Source organism: Daldinia childiae, assembly GCF_008694065.1.
Source record: "Daldinia childiae strain JS-1345 chromosome Unknown Scaffold5, whole genome shotgun sequence".
Classification (NCBI taxonomy): Eukaryota; Fungi; Ascomycota; class Sordariomycetes; order Xylariales; family Hypoxylaceae; genus Daldinia; species Daldinia childiae.
This window is the reverse complement of record NW_022984646.1, coordinates 1,494,389-1,513,498: the sequence shown is the minus strand read 5'-3', so window position 1 is coordinate 1,513,498 and position 19,110 is coordinate 1,494,389. Positions and strand designations below refer to the sequence as shown.

At 45.3% G+C, this 19,110-nt stretch overlaps 3 protein-coding genes across 3 annotated transcripts; 2 read left to right on the top strand and 1 right to left on the bottom strand.

The window, feature by feature from the left end:
* Positions 1 to 1,572: 1,572 nt before the first annotated feature.
* On the bottom strand, positions 1,573 to 3,713 carry GL218_05541 (uncharacterized protein; the record flags this gene model as incomplete). The annotated part of the gene is made up of 2 exons (XM_033582207.1): positions 1,573 to 2,699; positions 2,840 to 3,713. The coding sequence occupies 2 exons, from the start codon at positions 3,711 to 3,713 to the stop codon at positions 1,573 to 1,575; spliced, it is 2,001 nt and encodes a 666-aa protein (XP_033434378.1).
* Positions 3,714 to 5,129: 1,416 nt separating this feature from the next.
* GL218_05540 (uncharacterized protein) lies at positions 5,130 to 5,777 on the top strand (the record flags this gene model as incomplete). Its single annotated transcript, XM_033582206.1, has 2 exons — positions 5,130 to 5,315; positions 5,364 to 5,777. The coding sequence occupies 2 exons, from the start codon at positions 5,130 to 5,132 to the stop codon at positions 5,775 to 5,777; spliced, it is 600 nt and encodes a 199-aa protein (XP_033434377.1).
* Positions 5,778 to 8,722: 2,945 nt separating this feature from the next.
* On the top strand, positions 8,723 to 11,017 carry GL218_05539 (Flavin carrier protein 2; the record flags this gene model as incomplete). Its single annotated transcript, XM_033582205.1, has 3 exons — positions 8,723 to 10,594; positions 10,641 to 10,933; positions 10,984 to 11,017. 3 exons carry the CDS (start codon positions 8,723 to 8,725, stop codon positions 11,015 to 11,017), a joined length of 2,199 nt encoding a protein of 732 aa, XP_033434350.1.
* Positions 11,018 to 19,110: the final 8,093 nt, after the last annotated feature.

The following is a 19,110-nucleotide window of genomic DNA, read 5'->3' as shown; positions in this document are numbered from 1 at the left end:
TTTAACATACTGCAATCAGGCAGTAAAAAAGTTCCTCTTTGGGACGACGAAAACTGTTCAGAAGAAGGACATGATTAGACAGATAGAGTCATACATTCCGAAGTATCGGGATATCGTCCTCGTGGATATGATATCATGGTTTTATATAACTTGGATTGGGCTTTTAAGAAATCTGTTATAGCTAGTGGTTGAGGGTGATCGTCTAGGAACTGTGTTTGGGGATAAAGGACAACTAGACTTGAGTATATTGGTAGAATCTTGTGTGGTAGATATTGAGAGGCGATTCATATTGAATATACCTATATTAAATTTTACTACTCGTAATGCGTCCGGTTTAAGTGACAGAATATCTGAGTACTTGTTCAATATTTCTAGACATCTAGTGCTTTGTTCATCTCTAGAAATAGAAGTAACTATCAAATTACGACTCAGATAATAAGTCGTATACACTATCACTAGTATAATTAATCGAATGGAAAAGGTATGAGGACTTGAGTAGATAATAGCAACGAGAAGTAAATATGTATTTATATCTTATTACTTGACTGAATAAGATAATTATAAAAAGGATGGAGAGGGAGAAAAAAAAAGCTCGTCCTTAGGAGGGAACCTATGCAATTGACCAGAACAAATTGGTCTTTTTGCCGCCATGACACAGGTTCGAACCTAAGAACTACGAAAAACCCCGAGAGATTTTTCTACGCCATCATTTCTTATGAACACCGGCCATGACCATTTGACCAGCGAGTCTCGGATCAGGAGTGATGAGAGGGGCTCTTAATGCGTATGATAAATCTAGTGCAGCACCTACCATGACGGCTGCCTAGCAACCCTCGAGTACATTAAGTACCCCCTACATCAGAAGGGACATAAATGTACTATTGTTATTATATCCGTCTACTAGAGCCCCTTTTAGGGGCAATATAAGCATACCTAACGTAGAATGCCTAGTCTACTAGAAGGAAAGGGGAAAGGAGTAGAAGGGTGAAGACAACTCCGAAGTCAAGACTAAGTAAAGCTGAAAATTAATATTCAAACGAGTTCTAAATACATCCAACCTAAAAGTGTTGCCAATCCGTAAGCCAAGGTTTATTACCCTGCGAGAAATCAACACCATGTTTATAATTCCCACTGAGCTCCTCTTCATCGACACCACAATGCACATATCCATCGCGGCCGGAGAACCAACCCAGGCCATACGTCTTACCCAAGCTCTCGAGCCGCGCACGCATTTGCGCATTAGTAAACTTGGCCGTCCCTACAAAATCATACAACATCTTACTTTGGTGTACAAACGCGAGTACGCTGGCGATCGTGCTCGGCTGCCGTGGGAGGAATGGGTGGCGTCGGCGGATAAATATCGCCGTAGCGACGACGAATAGGTATATCAGGATTAGGACGGTTAGTGCCAGGGACACTGTGAATGAGAGCACTGTTTCCGAGCCAGAGCCGACGCCCTTTTGTAAGAACCCGTCGTCTAGCTCGTCGTCGGGTCTTCTGCTCTGCTTAGTATCTCTATGAAGTCCCGGCCTTCAACAGTAGCTAGACTAGTGACGAAGATCGTGAGAGCCTCTACCATGATGGTGCCCCCCCAACCAGGAACACCATCCAGTGTCGGTTGAAGAGCGCACGCGCGGCGACTACTGCGAATGGCATGGCTGTGTAGTCGAGGGTCAGCGTCTTGGCTGGTGCGTGCCGCTTCGAGAGGATGTAGTACGGCTCCATCATGCGGATCGCTGTCTCCAGGCTGCCCCAGCTCAGTTTAATAATAACTGCGAGCAGGGTGACGACCCAGGGTGCTTTATTTGTTAGCACGCTAGCTGGCGTAAATAGAAACACTGGTATGAAACCCAGGAACATCAATATCCCGATTATGAAGGGTATACAGCCCTCAGCGCGCAGCATGAGCGGGTGCGGATTCTCGGGTAAATGCGCGTCCCTGTACCTATCGCTTTCCAGCGTGGACACCTGTTCGAAATCCTCGGGAACCAATGACGAGTTGCGCAAGGCGTACCGTCTATTCTTGAGCTTGTGGTGGATATCCTTTGGCTTGGCGACGTCCATGTCCTTGAAATCCATCATGATATGGCTGACGACAGCCATCGACGCCAGTCCTGCAATCCCCTTGACATCTGAGAGTAGGCCCGAGCGTCGCGTATTAAGCTGGTAGAATAGCACGCACCCCAGTACTGCGATGACGAAGAAAGTCATGGTTAGAAGACGGGATAGGATAGGGCTCATGGTGATGGTCTTCTCGACGTCTGGGTTTGAAAGCCGTACCTGCCGGTCCGGCCCCACGACCAATGCGGCTGCGCCAAGAGTAGGGACCAAGGATACGGCGAGAAGAGTTGCCAAAGATGAGGTGGCCACTGCATAGTGTCTCCGCTGCAGGGCGCGAAACGGCCGGGTGAAGTTGAACAAGGTGATATAGTCAACGTTGACCGACTCCGCTGCTAGGGCTCCCCCTTCTTTTGATAGCTGATAGAAGGCCTCGAGCCGCTTGACTTCGAAGTCTGTGTTCTGCCACAGCACGCCATACGTGACAGTAATTATTGTTGGGACAAATTTGAAGATAAAATAGTAGCCAGGTCCGAGATCAGTGGCGTTGTGGAATTTGATGAGAGGAGTCTCGGCAGACCTCTGGAATAGGATCTCCTGGGCGATGGCGAGACCGACGGATAGGAGAATTAAACCCGTTACTGTAATTAGGGTCAGTGATAGTTCTCGTCTGTTTCACCAGAATGACCAGATATTTTTTTAGGAATTATTCGATGACTCGGTGCTACGTCCTATGAAACATATAGCTAGAACGGTGCATATTTACTCGGGATTTACTCACTATATGGCCACCTCATAGAGAACGGTTTCCAATTAGGCTGTGGATAAAACACCTCGGTCTTCATCTCCTTGCTTGGGAGTTGCGAGTGGCGACGGTTTGGATCCGACCCAACTACGTTAGGCCCAACCATCGTACTCAAGTCTGCAGGTTCTTCCATGATAACTTCTATCACGTCTCCCCTCCTATTGGCCTCAATCTGTCCCAGCTCCTTCAATCCCGCCCTCGATCTTGAACTAGACACGCTCTTCATAGAAAAAGATCTGGTAAAGCTCCTTTTAAGAGACGGCGAGCTTGCTATAAGCTGTTCTCTCTTGATGGTTGCTATCGGACTCATCCCCTCCCCTATACCCCCGGTAAGGTGGCCTCTAGCTTCCTTCGCTTGTAACGATTTGGCGAAATTTTGGTCTTGAGGACCCATTGGCCCGGAGAAGGAAGATAGATCGACTGCTGGCTCATAACCCGCGACAGAGTCGTGCGGACTAGAGTGTCCGAGTGGCGCAGCTGCGCGGAGCAGGGACATATCGATACTCTCATCTTCATGAATTGTATCTTGGGGTCTGACACGGACGCTCTTGTAACGCCCGAAAGTTGAGTTAGAACGGCTGGGAGGCGCCACTGGTTGATATCTCCCACCTCCAGATCCTACGAAGGGCAGTGACCAAGATGGTCCTGGCCCATAGGAATTTCCATCTGACGTGCCGTCTAAGTGTGGAGATTCGTAGGCAGACTGAAGTGACACGAGGGACTCCCGGCCCCTAATTCCGGCAGGGGACGTCTCATCGTGGTACGGACTGTCCGACAGATCGGAGACTTTGTGGTTCAGGTAGTGTGCGGGTTGCCGGGGCGTAAATTGGAAATGGTTATTATAGGCCATGCCTATTGTCGCATTATCTTCAAGCGATGGTGGAGTCCTACTAGATTAGGTAGTTTACACCACACTACTTTCGACTGATGAAACGAGCGGCGATGCGGTGGTCGTGTGTTCCCGCTATACAGATCTGTAATTATCTCTAGGCTATAGATCGCAAGATATTTCCTCCAGTAGTAAGTAAACCCGCAAGTTACACTCATATAAGTCCAAATGAGGACTCTGTAATCACCGTATGTCTAGTTTAACTCTCCGCTTGTGAGTGCCGTTTGCTTAGCTTCCTGTTGCGGTCGTACCGCGTGGATTCGTAAGGTATAGTTGACTATTAATGGTCTAATTCTTTGGTAAAGGAAGGGCTAGTAGATTAGATACGTATTATAAGCATGGTGTACTGAACTATTGCAACATGTAGGAAGCTCTATTAAGTTCCGCTAGTATGTAGTCGCATATAGAAGAAGCGCGCTATAGATAGAAGAGAAAGAGATCATTCAGATAGAAGCGAGAAATATTCCCCCTCAATACCCATACTCTAACAAAAGGTATTCAATCATTTTCAGCCGTTGATAGCCAAACAGATAGGCAAGCCAGCAACAGGCCGCCAGCTTCAGCTGTGGACCAAGCTTCCCAGGCAACAGGAGGAAACATCAAGAAGCTAAGAAGTTGGGGTCAGACATGCTTGTGGCCATGGTCATGGATCCTTATCCTAGCAAGTCCCCGGTTTATGTCCAGCTTTCACAGCCGCACCGACTAGGAGCGGGACTAGTAAGTAAAGCTCAACGGCTGAGATTGGTCAGTGTGAACGCCATTACTGATAGTCTAGCCGCCCGAAAAAAAAAAAAAGAAAAGAAAAAAAAAGGAACAAGAGGTCTTAGCTTCATTTGCAAGTATAGGATAAAAATGTGAGACGTCGCGGCCAAGTCTAAGAACTTTGAGTAGACAATTATACATCATATAAACAAAATCCCGAAGATGACGTTACTGCGGAGAAGCTCAACAATATATCATCCAAATGAGATAGGTGCAGCTACGCAAGTAAGCAATGAAATGCACCATGTAATGCGCTTCGGGAATTACCCGTGAATAGATTGGTCTGCCATCGCCCGATAATAGGCAGTGACGCTTTCATCAAGATTTCGATACCGGATCATGCAGAGAAGATAGCAGTCGATTACCTTAAACGTTTTCGCTTCCCGGTCTTTGCGACTCCTCCGTCACACGGAGGGGATCTCTGTAACATTAGACAGAATTGAAGGGGCCTATTGCAAGGCATCACAGAATTTACCCATTCTCGTGGTTGTGTTATACCTTTCCGTAATATTGTAATTCATGAGCGCCTCCTCTTATATAATTAGCTGCTTTGAGCTTCCCATCTAAATATGGCGTTGTTTTTTTTATGCTTCCGTATACAATTTTGCCAATGCAATGTCCGAGTCTATGTGGACCGAAGACGAGATTCGATATTTCCGAGCCTTGCTTGCGTGGGTAGCGAGCGATGAGGATGATGACTGTGGCTATGATAAATTGCCTCCCCTGGAGCGGCATGCAGGGGAATTCATGTTCCTTGTTCTAGGAGACAAGGGTTGTGGGAAGACGTCGCTTCTAGAAAGGGTAATTATATCTAGAAGATCATGTCTTCTGTCTTCTAATGATGTGTAGTTCTGCTCCGGTACATTCGCCGAGGAGGATCGACCATCCGAACTTGACGAGCAAGAACGAGGCTATCGCCATATCCTAAGAATTGAGGACCAAACCTATGTCATTAACGCCTTAGAACTTCCATCTCGGCATCTGTCTAGCGAGGATCAGCTCACACAAGCGGTGCAGATTACGGAAGCTGTTGTCCTAGTATACGATGTCAAGTCGAGAGCGTCCTTCACTCTCATCCAAGACGTTTACAACCCATATTCGCGATATGATCGGGCAGACGCGCACGTATGGCCTCATGCTCGTAGGTACCAATTCCGACTGCGAGGACGAACAGCGAGTGGTATCCTGGGCCGAGGGCCGCAAGCTCGCAGCAAGCTTCGGGCTTGGATGCGCATTCCTCGAGACCTCGGCCAAATCAGGTGACAATATCGACAGAATTTTCCCACAGCTGGGGAGGGAGGTCCTCAAGTTAAGGTGGCTTAGCCATCAGCGGAGAGAAGAGGCCGAAAGACTCTCTATTGATGCGAGGCAGCGCTCTATTGATATTTCTTCTGCGAAAGGGATAACGAGATGGAGATCATGGACTCGACCTTGGTTTCAACGAAGAGCAGGAGATCGTAAAGTGTCAGCTCCCTGTTAAGTTTTAGTATCTCTTCTTTTCAAATGGAGGCTTTTATAATTCAGTTAGGTCTGTCTTATATCATTCTAGTCGATAGATAGTAAGATCAAATATCAACTTTTTCTGCTGATAATTAGCTACGCAGCTAATAATAGGCATCATTTCCGTAACTTGAGGGTCTGTATCCTGCGATAGGAAGATATGAGCAAGTCCCCGGAGTAGAGCTGCTCATAGCAATATGGTTGAGCCTTCATAATACGTATCTGTTAGCCTATTAATACAATGACCATCTAGACAAAATATCTCTAATACACATAAATAAAAATAGCAGATGCTTGATTTTCAATAATATTGATAACGCCTAAATACTTTCCTTAGGTAAGGGATATATGAAAAAAGCGTGGTACAATATTAGTAGTGAATGCATCAATTCAAGTTGTGCATCAACAATCATATTGACGATAATGAACACATGTACAGATTACGGATTACGTACATGTGAAGTTACTAATTCTTGAGGCTGAGTTATTATTTTTTTAAATGAAATCTAGACCGGCAGCCCGGAGATCTGTATCATTGATGACTGCTGCGGGAGGATTCGTAACCCAGTTAATTTGCACGGATCACTCGGTTGCGATGTTCCATAGTAAGGGCATTCGGTATACCACGCCGTAAAGATCTTAGATGCCAAGAAATATCGGTTTTCTGGAGTTTGGAATTATTATCGTCAAAAAAAGATGACCCAAGAAACTTTAGATAACTAACGACTTTTACATAAATTAGTTTTGTTGCGTGCATGTCTGCTGTTTGCAACGGGTACGCACAACATAAGGTCTTGAAAGTTTGGTTGCTATGAGACATAAGGAGGGGATGACGACACCTCGCAGGATTGGAAGATCTTGATAGAGACTATAATGAGATCAGCTGGATCAGCAATGCACGGCTCGCCCGGTCGCATATACAATGCAGCCAACACAGCCTATCTTTTTACACACGGGAAAGAGAGAAAAAAACAGACAAGACAGGACAAGACAAGAGACAAGACAAACTAATTGATGATAGTTAGCCACATAGTTCCCCGATTGGACTTCATTGGCGCTCGTGTCGGCAATACGGCAGACCGGTTTGGCCGGGGATGCAATTAATCCTAAGTTTTCAAAAAAGGTAATTAAATACGAGCGAGCGAGTACGAGAAAACGGTTCTGCTTAGCTTAGGTTAGCCTATTCTTTTTTACGCGTTTACATCTTTAGAATCTCATCTATATGAATTTCTTTGGATGAGTTGCTTACCTCCTTAGGTACCTTATGTACCATTTACCTACCAAGAAAGGCGAGACTTAATAAATTCACCTCGCCGAGCAACATGCCCAGCTGTTTAGTATGCTTAGCAGGAGTTGCGCATTCTCATGTATGTAGTTGCTAAGAGTTAAAAAGAGGGTCTGGTGGCAGTGCATGTAAGAGACGCTTACCCCTTGTTGGCTTACATTGGCGCCGCCAAAACCGGCCGTGTTTCGAACTTCGTCTCTGACTTGGGGATAACCGCTGGTCAATTATAGTTGATCAAAAGGACTGGTCACAGATCACCGGGTGGTCTAGTGTGGATCTGTTCTAAATTCTTCAAGCTCGTCTTCACCATTCAAGTGATGTCAGATGCGGGATGATGCAACCTAGATTTTGCCTCCTAAAAATCAATTCACAAGATTCACAAGCAAATCACAAAAAAGGTTGGAATAAATTCCAAGTTATTATGCAAGTTTCCATGTGGCCTTGATGGGCTAATCAAGTTGGAATTAAACCTAAATAGGAAATCTTAAATTTCTTAGTTCTGTCTTGGAACCAAGCGCCCACCCTTTTAGTCCAGTCTGGGCAAGCATCAGCAAGTAATCAGCAAGTATACGCAATACGTACATATTTGTGTCGTTAAACCCAGGCTATTCACATTAGGTACATATGTAGGTACCTTGTCATGCACGTACCATGTCAGTACCATGTCAGTAGACGCATTCTTGTGACAAGATATGCCACTAACAGGTAGGTAAATCAGGAAGGAGTAACTCAGATAATGGAATAATTAATCAATACGGAAATGACTAGCCCCCTTTGTGTATGTACGCGTTACCTCCCAATTTTATTCCACATTCCGGCAATCCTCCCCCCCTGCCAACCTCGAAACCGCTTGCTTTTCCTGTCCTTTACATCCACCACCTTGAAATGGGCGCACACAATTCTCCCATGCTTTAGGACCAGTCACTCGCTTCAACTCTTTCTTCTACACTAACTCTCCACTAATTACTTCTCTCCTACATCATCGACTACCTACCTAGTTGGTGTAAAATAATACCAGGAAGAGCCCATTCTGCGAACGGGTCGTAGTTATTCTTTCCTGGCTGTTTTTCAATTCCAACCCCCTTTTTTCAACGCCACTCGTTTTACGTAGGGAGGATAGGTAGAAAGTGTTCGGGACAGGCGACCGACCAAGTAGGAACACCCCCTCCAAACAACAAATTACTCTCGCTATCCCGATTTCCTCTACTCTTCTGGATTGCGTTCGAGACCCGCTCGTTTGTTTGAGAACAATCAACGAGCTTCTTTGTCGATAACCACCTAGACCCGCTCACGAATGTGGTTGAATAAATATCGACAAAGGAAAACATAACAGACATAGCAGGTACCGCGTCGCCGGACCTCTCCAGGACATAAGAGTCCAGAGACAACTTGAATTATACAATACTGTCACACATCAGCAACCATGTGGTTGTCAACAATAAGATCGGTCGCGCTCTTGTCAGGGCTTGCGGCTCTTGTCCCCGGCGCTATCGCAGCAGAGCCCATGCTCACCTCGAATTCGTTAAACAATTGTCAAGAAGATTCCCAATTTACCGCCAGTCTCTTCCAGGTTGTCTACACTCCAGTTAACAACACAGCTTTCCTAAACATCGTCGCGACATCATCTGTTGAAGGAAAAGTCAATTTCGATGTTGATATCTCAGCATATGGCTACAAGATCATTGAGACAACTATCGACCCTTGCAAGGTCGGGTTAGCTGGTCTCTGCCCCATGACTGCGGGTAAGATTCCATTGAAATTCAACTTACCTGTCGGCGAGGAAGCTGCTTCTCAGATTCCCAGTATTGCCTACAACTTCCCCGATCTAGACGCCACCGTCCGTGTTACCTTACGAATGGTCGATACGAAAAAGAGCGTCGCCTGTGTTGAGGCTGATATCTCTAACGGCAAGACTGTCAACTTGATTGCTGTTAAGTGGGTTCTTGCAATCATTGCTGGTTTGGTACTCTGTTCTTCAGCTATTATCAACGGCCTTGGTCACTCTAACGCTGCTGCTCACATCGCTTCCGGCGCGCTTTCGCTGTTCAGCTTCTTTCAAGCCCAGGCCATTCTTGGTCTAACCTCTATCCATCTGCCCCCCGTTGTCCAGTCGTGGACTCAGGATTTCCAGTGGTCGATGGGTATCATCAATGTCGATTTCATGCAGGATATCTTTACCTGGTATCAGCGAGCTACTGGCGGTACACCTTCCACCATTTTCGACTCGTTGACAACCGTTTCCGTGCAAGTAGAGAAGCGTGCTCTCTCTGTCCTTCCTGATGCTGCCGTTGACTTATACCGACGTTCGGCTGCGATCCTTCCTCGCGGCGCGTCATCGCTGATGAAGCGCGGTAACGTGATGACAGGCTCTGGCAGTTACCTCGTGTATGGTATCCAGCGTGTGGCTTTCAGGGCTGGTATCGAGACGACAAACCTTTTCATGACTGGATTGACGTTTTTCTGTCTATTCGTTGTCGTTACCATTGGTGCCGTGGCTGCGTTCAAGGGTCTCTGCGAATTGGCCGTGAAGCAAAAGTGGATGAAGGGTGACACTTTCCTCGAGTTCCGCAATGGATGGCTTACTGTCTTGAAGGGTATCCTGTTCCGACTTACCCTCATTGGTTACCCTCAGATGGCCATTTTGTGTCTCTGGGAGTTCACGCAGAATGACTCGCCCGCTGAAGTGGTTCTAGCGGTATTCTTCATTATTGGAATGACGGCCACTCTAGGCTGGGCTGCCTCTAAGGTCATCCGAATCGCTCGCCGCTCGTTGGCTATGCACCGGAACCCCGCCTACATCCTCTTCTCCGATCCCCAGGCGTTGAACAAGTGGGGATTCCTATACGTCCAGTTCCGTGCCTCCGCGTATTACTTCATTATTCCGGTTCTTGGATATTCTTTAGTCAAGGCCATGTTCATCGCCTTCTCGCAAGGCAACAGCACTGCCCAGGCCATCGGATTCCTCTTGATCGAAGCTGCTGCTCTGATTACCGCCAGTGTACTCCGACCGTGGATGGACAAGAGCACTAATTCGTTCAACATTGCCATTTTCTGCGTTAACTTTATCAACGCCATTTTCCTCTTAATTTTCTCGGATGTCTTCAACCAGCCTCCACTAGTCAATGGCGTTATCGGTCTTATTTTGTTCTTCCTTAATGCTATCTTTGCCACCATTCTCCTAATCATGGTCATTGTTTCGACCACCCTGGTCTTCTATCGCAAGAACCCCGATGGTCGTTACCAGTTCATGGCTGATGACCGAACGTCGTTCATGAAGTCGCAATCTCAACTCACAGTACTACCGAATTGGACGCCCTGCCGCCACCGCTCGCGGTGACAAGGCGGGTTATAAGCAAGGTTTAGACCTTGACGATGACAACGAATCGATATCATCTGCTGAACTGCGCCGCCGTACGGATTCGTCAAACTTGACCGTCCCTACATCAGCCCCAAGCAACCCATACGGCCGTAACAACACGAACTCGCCCCAATCCCCGGTAGATCCCTCGGTACCTCTATTCCCAGCTGCAGGTGGTCCACCAAGGGCTCAGAGCCCCTACGCTGGATCCAGCGCTCCCTTGCAACACCAGCACAGTGGCAGTCCTCCCTCATATCGAGCACAGAACAATGCTAGGTAAGCATGATTGAAAACTTAACAATTGATATAAACTAACCGTGGAATAGTCCGTGGCAACGAGGTGCAGGTTACGAACACTAGGTAACGGTTGTGATGCCGGAAGGAGGATTCTACTAGCAGGACGTAGTCCGAGTGTTAAATACTAGGATACAATCATGACAATGGGGTCGGAGTTAATACAGGAGGACAACTCTTTTTGAGAAAATTCTAACTTAAAATAAGGCGGTCGTCGAATACCCAATAGTACCGCTAATGAAAAGTAGCGGCTCGGCCGACAATCCTTTCCTATGTTCTCAATCCTTGTATTAAGGAATCCGCCTTATGACGCGGGGCGTTTAGCGCGTCAACAGCATTCAGGAGGCGTCGTTAGGGATGTGATGTTCATGCGATATTTTTTCGATCAGCTGTACCAAACCCGAACTTGCAAAGTGTAAATACCACCCAGAGAATCCTGCAAAAGGGATAAAGGATTTTTTTCAAGAAATTCCTGGGAACAGCTGGGCTGAGGAGTTATGGTTTTTTTTTGTACCAGGGTTATCACCAATTATAGACCGCCGTATGCGCGGCGGCAAGCTTGTCAATAGCTAATCAATAAATACGGCTTTTAACGAATGCATGTGTAATGAATGCTATTTGAGTGACTTGTCGGAACTACCAATCTTGAAGGTTATATATATTCTAGTCTCTGAAAATTGAGTATTAGTACTACTTTGCCATGGAAGATGAATCTACCTATTAAATCGGGTGTACATACCTTTTCCTTAGGCATTGTTGACGCCTGGAACTCGCGGCGGCTCTTCGATTTGTGTATAACCTCCTATTTACCCTTGCCTATAACGTTGCTTCAGGGAAAGAAATATTTTGATTATTCGATTTTATTCTAAGTCGAGTCCTTCAGCAAGAAGCTGTCGATGAATAAGTAACTCGTCAAGCGGATTCGGCAGACTGCCAACAGGTATATCCGAGGCGTTGGTAGCCCTTGGTCTCGTGGGTGTAACGCAACCACCAATTGATCAACGAATCCCCCTTTTTGGTAGCAAATGCTAGAATTGAAGAAGCCCAGACAACACCATCAAAACACCCGGAAATCAGCACCCCGAGCTCTAGGCGCTGACGAAGAAGAAGCGGACGAGGCGGACGAGGCGGACGAGGGCGAGACAAACCATCCCCAGACGACGACGATGACGTCGACCAACCTCACCACAAATCCATCATAATCCCAGATAACAACAGCGACGATAGAAATGTAGAAGAGATCATCACGAGTCCTCTCAATTGGTAGCCTCACTCCGTTGTAGGTCAGGGGTATATTGAGGGGCAGATCTACTAGGATTAGGCACTTATATAAGAGGCACACAGCGCCTTCGAAGATGGATAGAAGGGCAGGTGTTAATAGTTCAATTTACCTAAGTACCTATCCTGATATTATCTATAAAAATTGGGGGCTTTTTCTTTTTAACAATGAATGGATTTCAGTAATATCGGTACTATCCCGTGGGAAGCTTTTAAATGAGAGATTTAGAATAAAAATGCTTTCAGTACCTAGGTAGGTATGTATAATCATAAGCTCCTATTGGTAGCTCAGAGTTCCTCGCGGAACAACGAAGTTGTTTCCATGCTTTTTGCTTTACCTCGTGATGTCTCGACTCTTTAATAAGGCAGCTATCTACTTATCATAGCAGAAGGTGTTGGGTTTAGACACTTTCGTGAAGATTTGCCTTATTTTTCCTATACTCTTTGAGCCGTCGGTTGCTTCCCAGCGCTCTTGGGAGCGATAGGATATGTATCAATAAGTTGAATCGTAGGGAAGTTTTCTCTTCAATGATGACTTCAGAGGAAAACGGCATTAGCTATGTCATATAAAGGGTGTATTTTGCTGAGTTTACCTTCATGATCATGTTGCAGTTTCCTCGGAAACCCGCTAATAGGGAACAGTTTGTCCAGTTGCTGCTCATCCTTTCGGAGGATCATCAAGATCTCAGTTTCGGCAAGCTCACTAGAGATTGTGATAGTATGTGGCATACTAAACTCGCCCTTTTCAATCATCTTATCTAAGATCTGGTCCAAAATTACGGCTTTTTTGGGGTATTCGTACTTGCGATGAGTTTCTCTGACGAGAAACTGAGGCGAAAAATTTTCTTTTTGAAACTTTTTGAGCAAGGTCCCTAGCATCGAAAGGCTACTGCCCTCGCCGGGGAACAATCGACACTCAAAGGTGCCTGTATGGTTACATTAGTATTTACTTAACTATTTGCCAAGCACGGTTACTAGAAATACTTACCCACGCATTCAAATCTATCCCTTTCGTGGAGATTTCCTCTACCACCGTCACGGATTCTTTTGATACTCCCCTGGTTAAACCTGTAATAGAAGCAAGATGCTATTAACTGGTCCGCGATAACACGAACTTCGGAATCGCTGATGTGGCTATTGACAATGTCACGGCATATCTGTATATTAGCAGTGTCATCCATCTCAACCGGATTGTCGAATGTCACCGTCAATCGACGATACCGTCGTGCATTATACGCCTCAGGCGACCTGACTTGAAGCCATTCATGCCACTTTTGGTCGCAATTGAGGCCATTCAGGATATGGTCCACGCCGACATTCATCAACTCCTTAAAATAAGGTGGTCTCCTTTCGTCTTGTGGTGATTCCATATCTCCTGTAACTGAAGATAAATCAACAAAATGAGGGGCCTTTGGTCCCTTCTTGTCAGATCCTGTCCCAATAGATAGTAGCAGATCTGGATGGGCGGCCGGATAGTCGGGCCATATAGCCTTACTCTCAGAATGTGCAACTGTGATAGGGTTGTTATGGTAGAGACCGCCATCCATGTAGACTTGTTCGGATAATGTATGGGAGAAGGGGCTGAAATATAGTGGTGCTGCAGATGTTGCTCTGGCACTGAATTTGATGTAAGTATAAACCTGCATTGAATAAAAGAGACAAAAAACGTACGCTTGCCACAGCCTTAGCTCCTTGTCTGGTCCAGGTCGATGGAAATGATATAGTGCTAGAAAAATTATTAGCAGTGCATTGTGAAAGAGAGGGAAGCGTACATAAGAGATACTTACGGATTGCCGGGGATTTTCGGTTATAGTTGCTCAAAACTACTACCTGGCCTCGTTGAGTTGTTGTCGTAACGGCCACTTTGGTGGGGGCAATCTTATACTGGTTCACACCTCCGAATAGCATACGGTCGGTAGGAAAAACACTCCTGAACGCTTCCTCCAGCGGGCCACTCTGGTATTTACCATGGCTCCAACCCCAATAGACGTATTTTAGTAGGGGCCCAATTATAGGAAGTTTAGTAGACCCATGTGTTGAGAATGCTTCTTTAGAGAACATTTCAAACTTCTCATTGCACTCGTGCACATCCATCTCCCCGGGACCCAGTCCTAATGCAATGATACCACCAGCGCTAAGGCCATTAGAAGCGAATCCTGATACCATATATTAGATGAAGACCTACCTCGTGCCGATGATTAAATCAAAGAATTCACGTAGTGGAATCTCGCCCAAATATTTCTGAATCCTCATCAAAATCTCCAACTCCACGATGCCTCGTATTCCGCCCCTGAATTATTGTTAAATTAACTTCATCTTGCATAGTGAATGAAAGGGAAACGTAGTCTTACCCATCTAAAGTCATAACTCGGATCCCGGCTTGGGCTGGCTTTAAAGCTCCAATCCATGGTGTGGCCCAAATATCGTTGTGGTTGGCCAGTAGAGGACAAGCCTCTAAACGGAAAAACCCTCCTTCTCCTACAGGTTCCGCAACAGCTCTTAAGCATGGACTACAGATTACATGGCCACAAGGTAACGAATGCTCTGGTGTTTTATCTAAACACCAAAGGCACGTAGAATGGCTGACACACTTGCCAACGTCTTTCATTTTCTTAAACAGTTCGTTCACATTTGCTTGGTGAAGCTTCGAGACTTTGTCGATGTAGCGAGATTGCTCCATTTTGTCTCTCGGGTCGGTCATCGTTGCTATCTCTGACAGCTTGTTGCTGATCCTGGCCTTCAGATCCTCTAGCAATGCCTGCTCGGAGTGGCTTGCTCTATGTCCTCCTATTGTGACGTAACCCTTTTGCGTACCTGTTTTGGGGTAAAATTGATGGTGGCGATGGCCATCTGGGCCGTTTACGCAGGATCCATACCCGTCGCCGCCTTCTTCTTGGCAAGGCCAAAATTTGTGCCAGAAGCACCTAGCAGCCTTTTCACATTCATCCCAATGCTTAGACAACAATCTTCCAAGGTCAGCTATAGTATATTATTAATCACATTACCTCGTCGCGTTTAACCGGTGGGGGTTACAAGCTTACCTCTTTTAATATCCGCCCTACAACTGTTCAGATGGAAACATGAAGCAATGAAGCCCCCAATTTCGTTCCAAAGCTCAATGCCATTGACTTCGTAATTATCTTTAACGAGCTTGGCCAGGTTGAGGATTGCATCTCCAAATTCAAATGAAATGGGGTTGAGTTCAAACCAGGCTTCACCAAAGTCGAAGGGTTTGTCAAGACTGGAAGCAAATTGGTTTAGAGCCGTCCGTACGTAAAGAGGTAGAGTTGCAGCATTCAGTTTCATCCCAACTTTTGCTCTGCCTTCCTGTGACCTTTCACAAGCCTGACGCACTGCCATACGAAGGATATCCGTTTGAGTGCGTATTCTTGTCGGTTTATTTTCGTTTGGAAAGTGTACAACTTTGATGTCCGCATAGTAGCATTTCAAGAGGGCCTCACCGGAGTCAATAGTAGGCTTTTCCCGAGTTGGATGTCTGTCTTTTTGATCCCAGTAGCTAATATATTCTTTGAATTGGGGCATATTCCGAATATTTTTAAATGCTGACATTAACATATCTACGGCATAGTCGCTATCGTATAGTTCTGACTCAATTGGGTTGTGATTGTTGTTAAATGTCAGTATTGCGTGTGGTAGAATAGGTTTGTTGCATGATTGCTCCATTGCGTTATGTGCCCACGACACAAGGTCATAGAAGGCATCTTGGAAACCCCTATAATAAAACACCAACTAGTGATTAGCATAATTTTTAGATATTCTTTTATCAAGCGGAGTCCTACCTTCTTGATTCTAGGACGTATACAATTACATCCGAAAATATGTATAATATTCGGGGATAAAGGTTTGCCGCGATAGACTGTCGTCCTGACCTAGAATCTCGCCCGTAGTCCTGTTCCCACTCGACCTTGATGGGTTTGAACCAGGAAGGCCGTTGAAGTGGGCGGGAGGTAGATGGGTGTTCATTATCTATCGGTCCTTCTCTATCGGCCACTGGATTATCTGTACCTCTCATTCCTTCGCAGTCTGCATATAATGTTGGACTATTCGTATCAATTGTATCCGGGTCGGAATACAAGTGTACGTTTGCAGAGGTAGACAGGAAGCCCCCTCGCTCGCCAACAATCGGAGTTGCCTGGCTTCTTCGCTTATTCGATTGCGAGAACTATGTAGCACTGGGTATTAATACATGATATATAATATTATAAATTACAAACCATTGCTTACCCTGATGAGCAGGTTTATCAAAGTACTCTTGCCCGCGCCTAAGTAATGATTAGTCCGGGGAAGCTGCCTGTTGATGGGGGAAAAGTAGATTATACCCGTATTGCCCACAAATGATACCAAGCCAGGATAGGTATTGAAAGGGCTAGTATTAGAGTCTACAAGGACTAGTTCATTGTATGCCGCACCCTCGCCTAGTATATAATCTTTTGCGTCATCTTGGGTAACCCCAAACCACATATTATCCGCATCATTACCCCGGATAGTTACTGCTTCTGGTTGCCTACTTGATGCTAGTGGCACACCAACCCGGAGGATTTCGTGGACAATTGTGGCATCTAGCGGAACTGATTTCTCATGGTTCGGGTTTTTCCCTTTTTTGTGTGGACTATATTTGAACCAACAGTCTGAGCAGAGGGGTGTTTCGCATGGTACACACTTGTAGATTTTGGATTGCCTGCTATTGGTGTTACACTCCTCACATACCTGTTCTACTTCTACGCCCTCGTTATCCGCTTCGAGATGAGTAGAGTGGATGTATTCCTGCAGAGACACGAGGCTAATAGACCTTAGCTTTAAAGTAATATGATAGCGATATAAGAGCGTACCTTGGACTTCTCAATTCTGACATAATAATCTATACCCTAAGTATGCAATAGTATAAATACCTAAACTTAGTATATAATTGGCTTTGATGTCAAATAGTTGCTGGTGTACGTATATACCTGAGTAGGTATGGGGTAGCGTATAAGGGAAAGAGTTAGATGTTACACAAGCTTCTGAGTTCCTTAGGATGTGTAGTCCTTTTGGAACGACGGTGGGAAAACTATTTGAAAAGGAAGTGAAGAAGTGAAGAAGCGTTTGACTTGTGATATAAGATACCTAGTTTCACGTGCCAACTATAGTCCGGAATGGGGGTTAGTCGTTTAAAATCAAGAAGAGTTATCTTCACGTCACTATCTAATTTATATTAAATGGAATGCTGATGAACAAAAAAGAAGGAGAGATAATCAGACAGAGGGAAGCAAATCAGCTAAGCCTACATCGGGAGAACAGGGTCATGTTGCCATGGTAGTGATTTCAGCTGAGGACGTGGCGTTTATTTATCGATTCTGTGCATATAGAACTTATCAGGCTTGGAGAAGGATTGCCAATTTGGTTAAAGATACAGGTGGAATCTACATTGAGTAACATTAAGCGCAGCAGGCTGTGTTGGATCAGGCAAGAACTAGATAGGTAGGCACCTCTTATTGGCGATCATCTTCTATCTCTTCGTGCTTTGGCCACTCACACGCTTCTGTGATTGACGCTTTATCTTGACGAAATACGCCATACGAAACAAGGTCACATTATAATAAGAATTTTATGCAACAATCCTCGTAAAATGAGCATCGGGAGCCTCCTTTTCGCTCCGCCTTATCCTTCTTCCTTGTAACCCCCTCATATTTGGAGTTCTAATACCAATACCGAATTGTCGTGTTTCCCGACTAACTCCTGGCCCATTTCCTGGCCTTCTCCTATCTCAGGGTTTATCCCCATTGATTAATTTCATACACGGAGTGAGTGTCTAAGATAGATAGACCAAGTAGATAGACCCCTGTCATCTACCCCTACCCTGATACCCTATGGCCATCTTGCACTTCTTACCATCCCAGGACAAACCGCCGATTGTCAGCTCAAACTTGGCCATTCGTTCAATGCAGACTGATATATCATTTAACACTATTGCTATTGGAAAGGTTGCCACCGGAAAAAAGCGACGCTAGGCTCGTAATAGAAAACGGGCTCTGCAATTAGTCCTCTGAGGACTGTTATAGGTGCGATAATCTGAAAGGTTAGTTTCGATATGTAGTCAATTTTAAGTTCTAAGTAGGTAGCTTTAAACTAACTTTGCTTCAAAATAAATATTTTGAGTATTTAGTTTTATTTTATAAAAAGTTTAGTTATTTAGCAAAAAAAGAAATGAAAAACTATTAGTAAATAAGTAGGCTAGGGGTATATTTAAAGGTAGATCTATTAGGATTAGATAGGCGCTGTATGCCTTTGAAAGAGGATAGAAATGTAGATGATAATAGTTCAATTTATATATCCCGACATTTACTTTATGTGTGACACTAATCAACAGTTCAATCTGATAGTCTCCTCTGTTCTAGACGTCTTATCCAGAGTCCTATCCATCACCCATCTCTGCCTCTTTATTAATAGCATGAGAATCGTCCTCCACTTCGACTGCAGACTTATTTCTGTTACTATCCAGCTATCCTATAGCTAATATCCATGGTTCCTGTCTAGTGGACTTGTTTAGCTTCGTTGTCCGCTGAGACCGCTGGTGGTGGCGATGGTTCGTAAAATTCTTTGTAATCGGGGTGGATGCTGAAGACGTGTTTTCGTATCGTCAATGATGGGCTTCGCATGGTACTCGTCGATCCGACAATAGCACTTCTTACAGGCGTAGAAATCTTTGCAGATATTGCATGCGTATACATTTCCATAGATTTGGTAAATAAGTGTTTATGTATCAGCCAGGAAAGACATCCGAAAGAAAAAAAAAAGGGGGGGGGCTATAACTAAGGGGGGCTGAAGACCGGTTTTGATATCCAATGAGCCTGGCCGTCAACTCGAGTCAGTTTAGAAAGGCA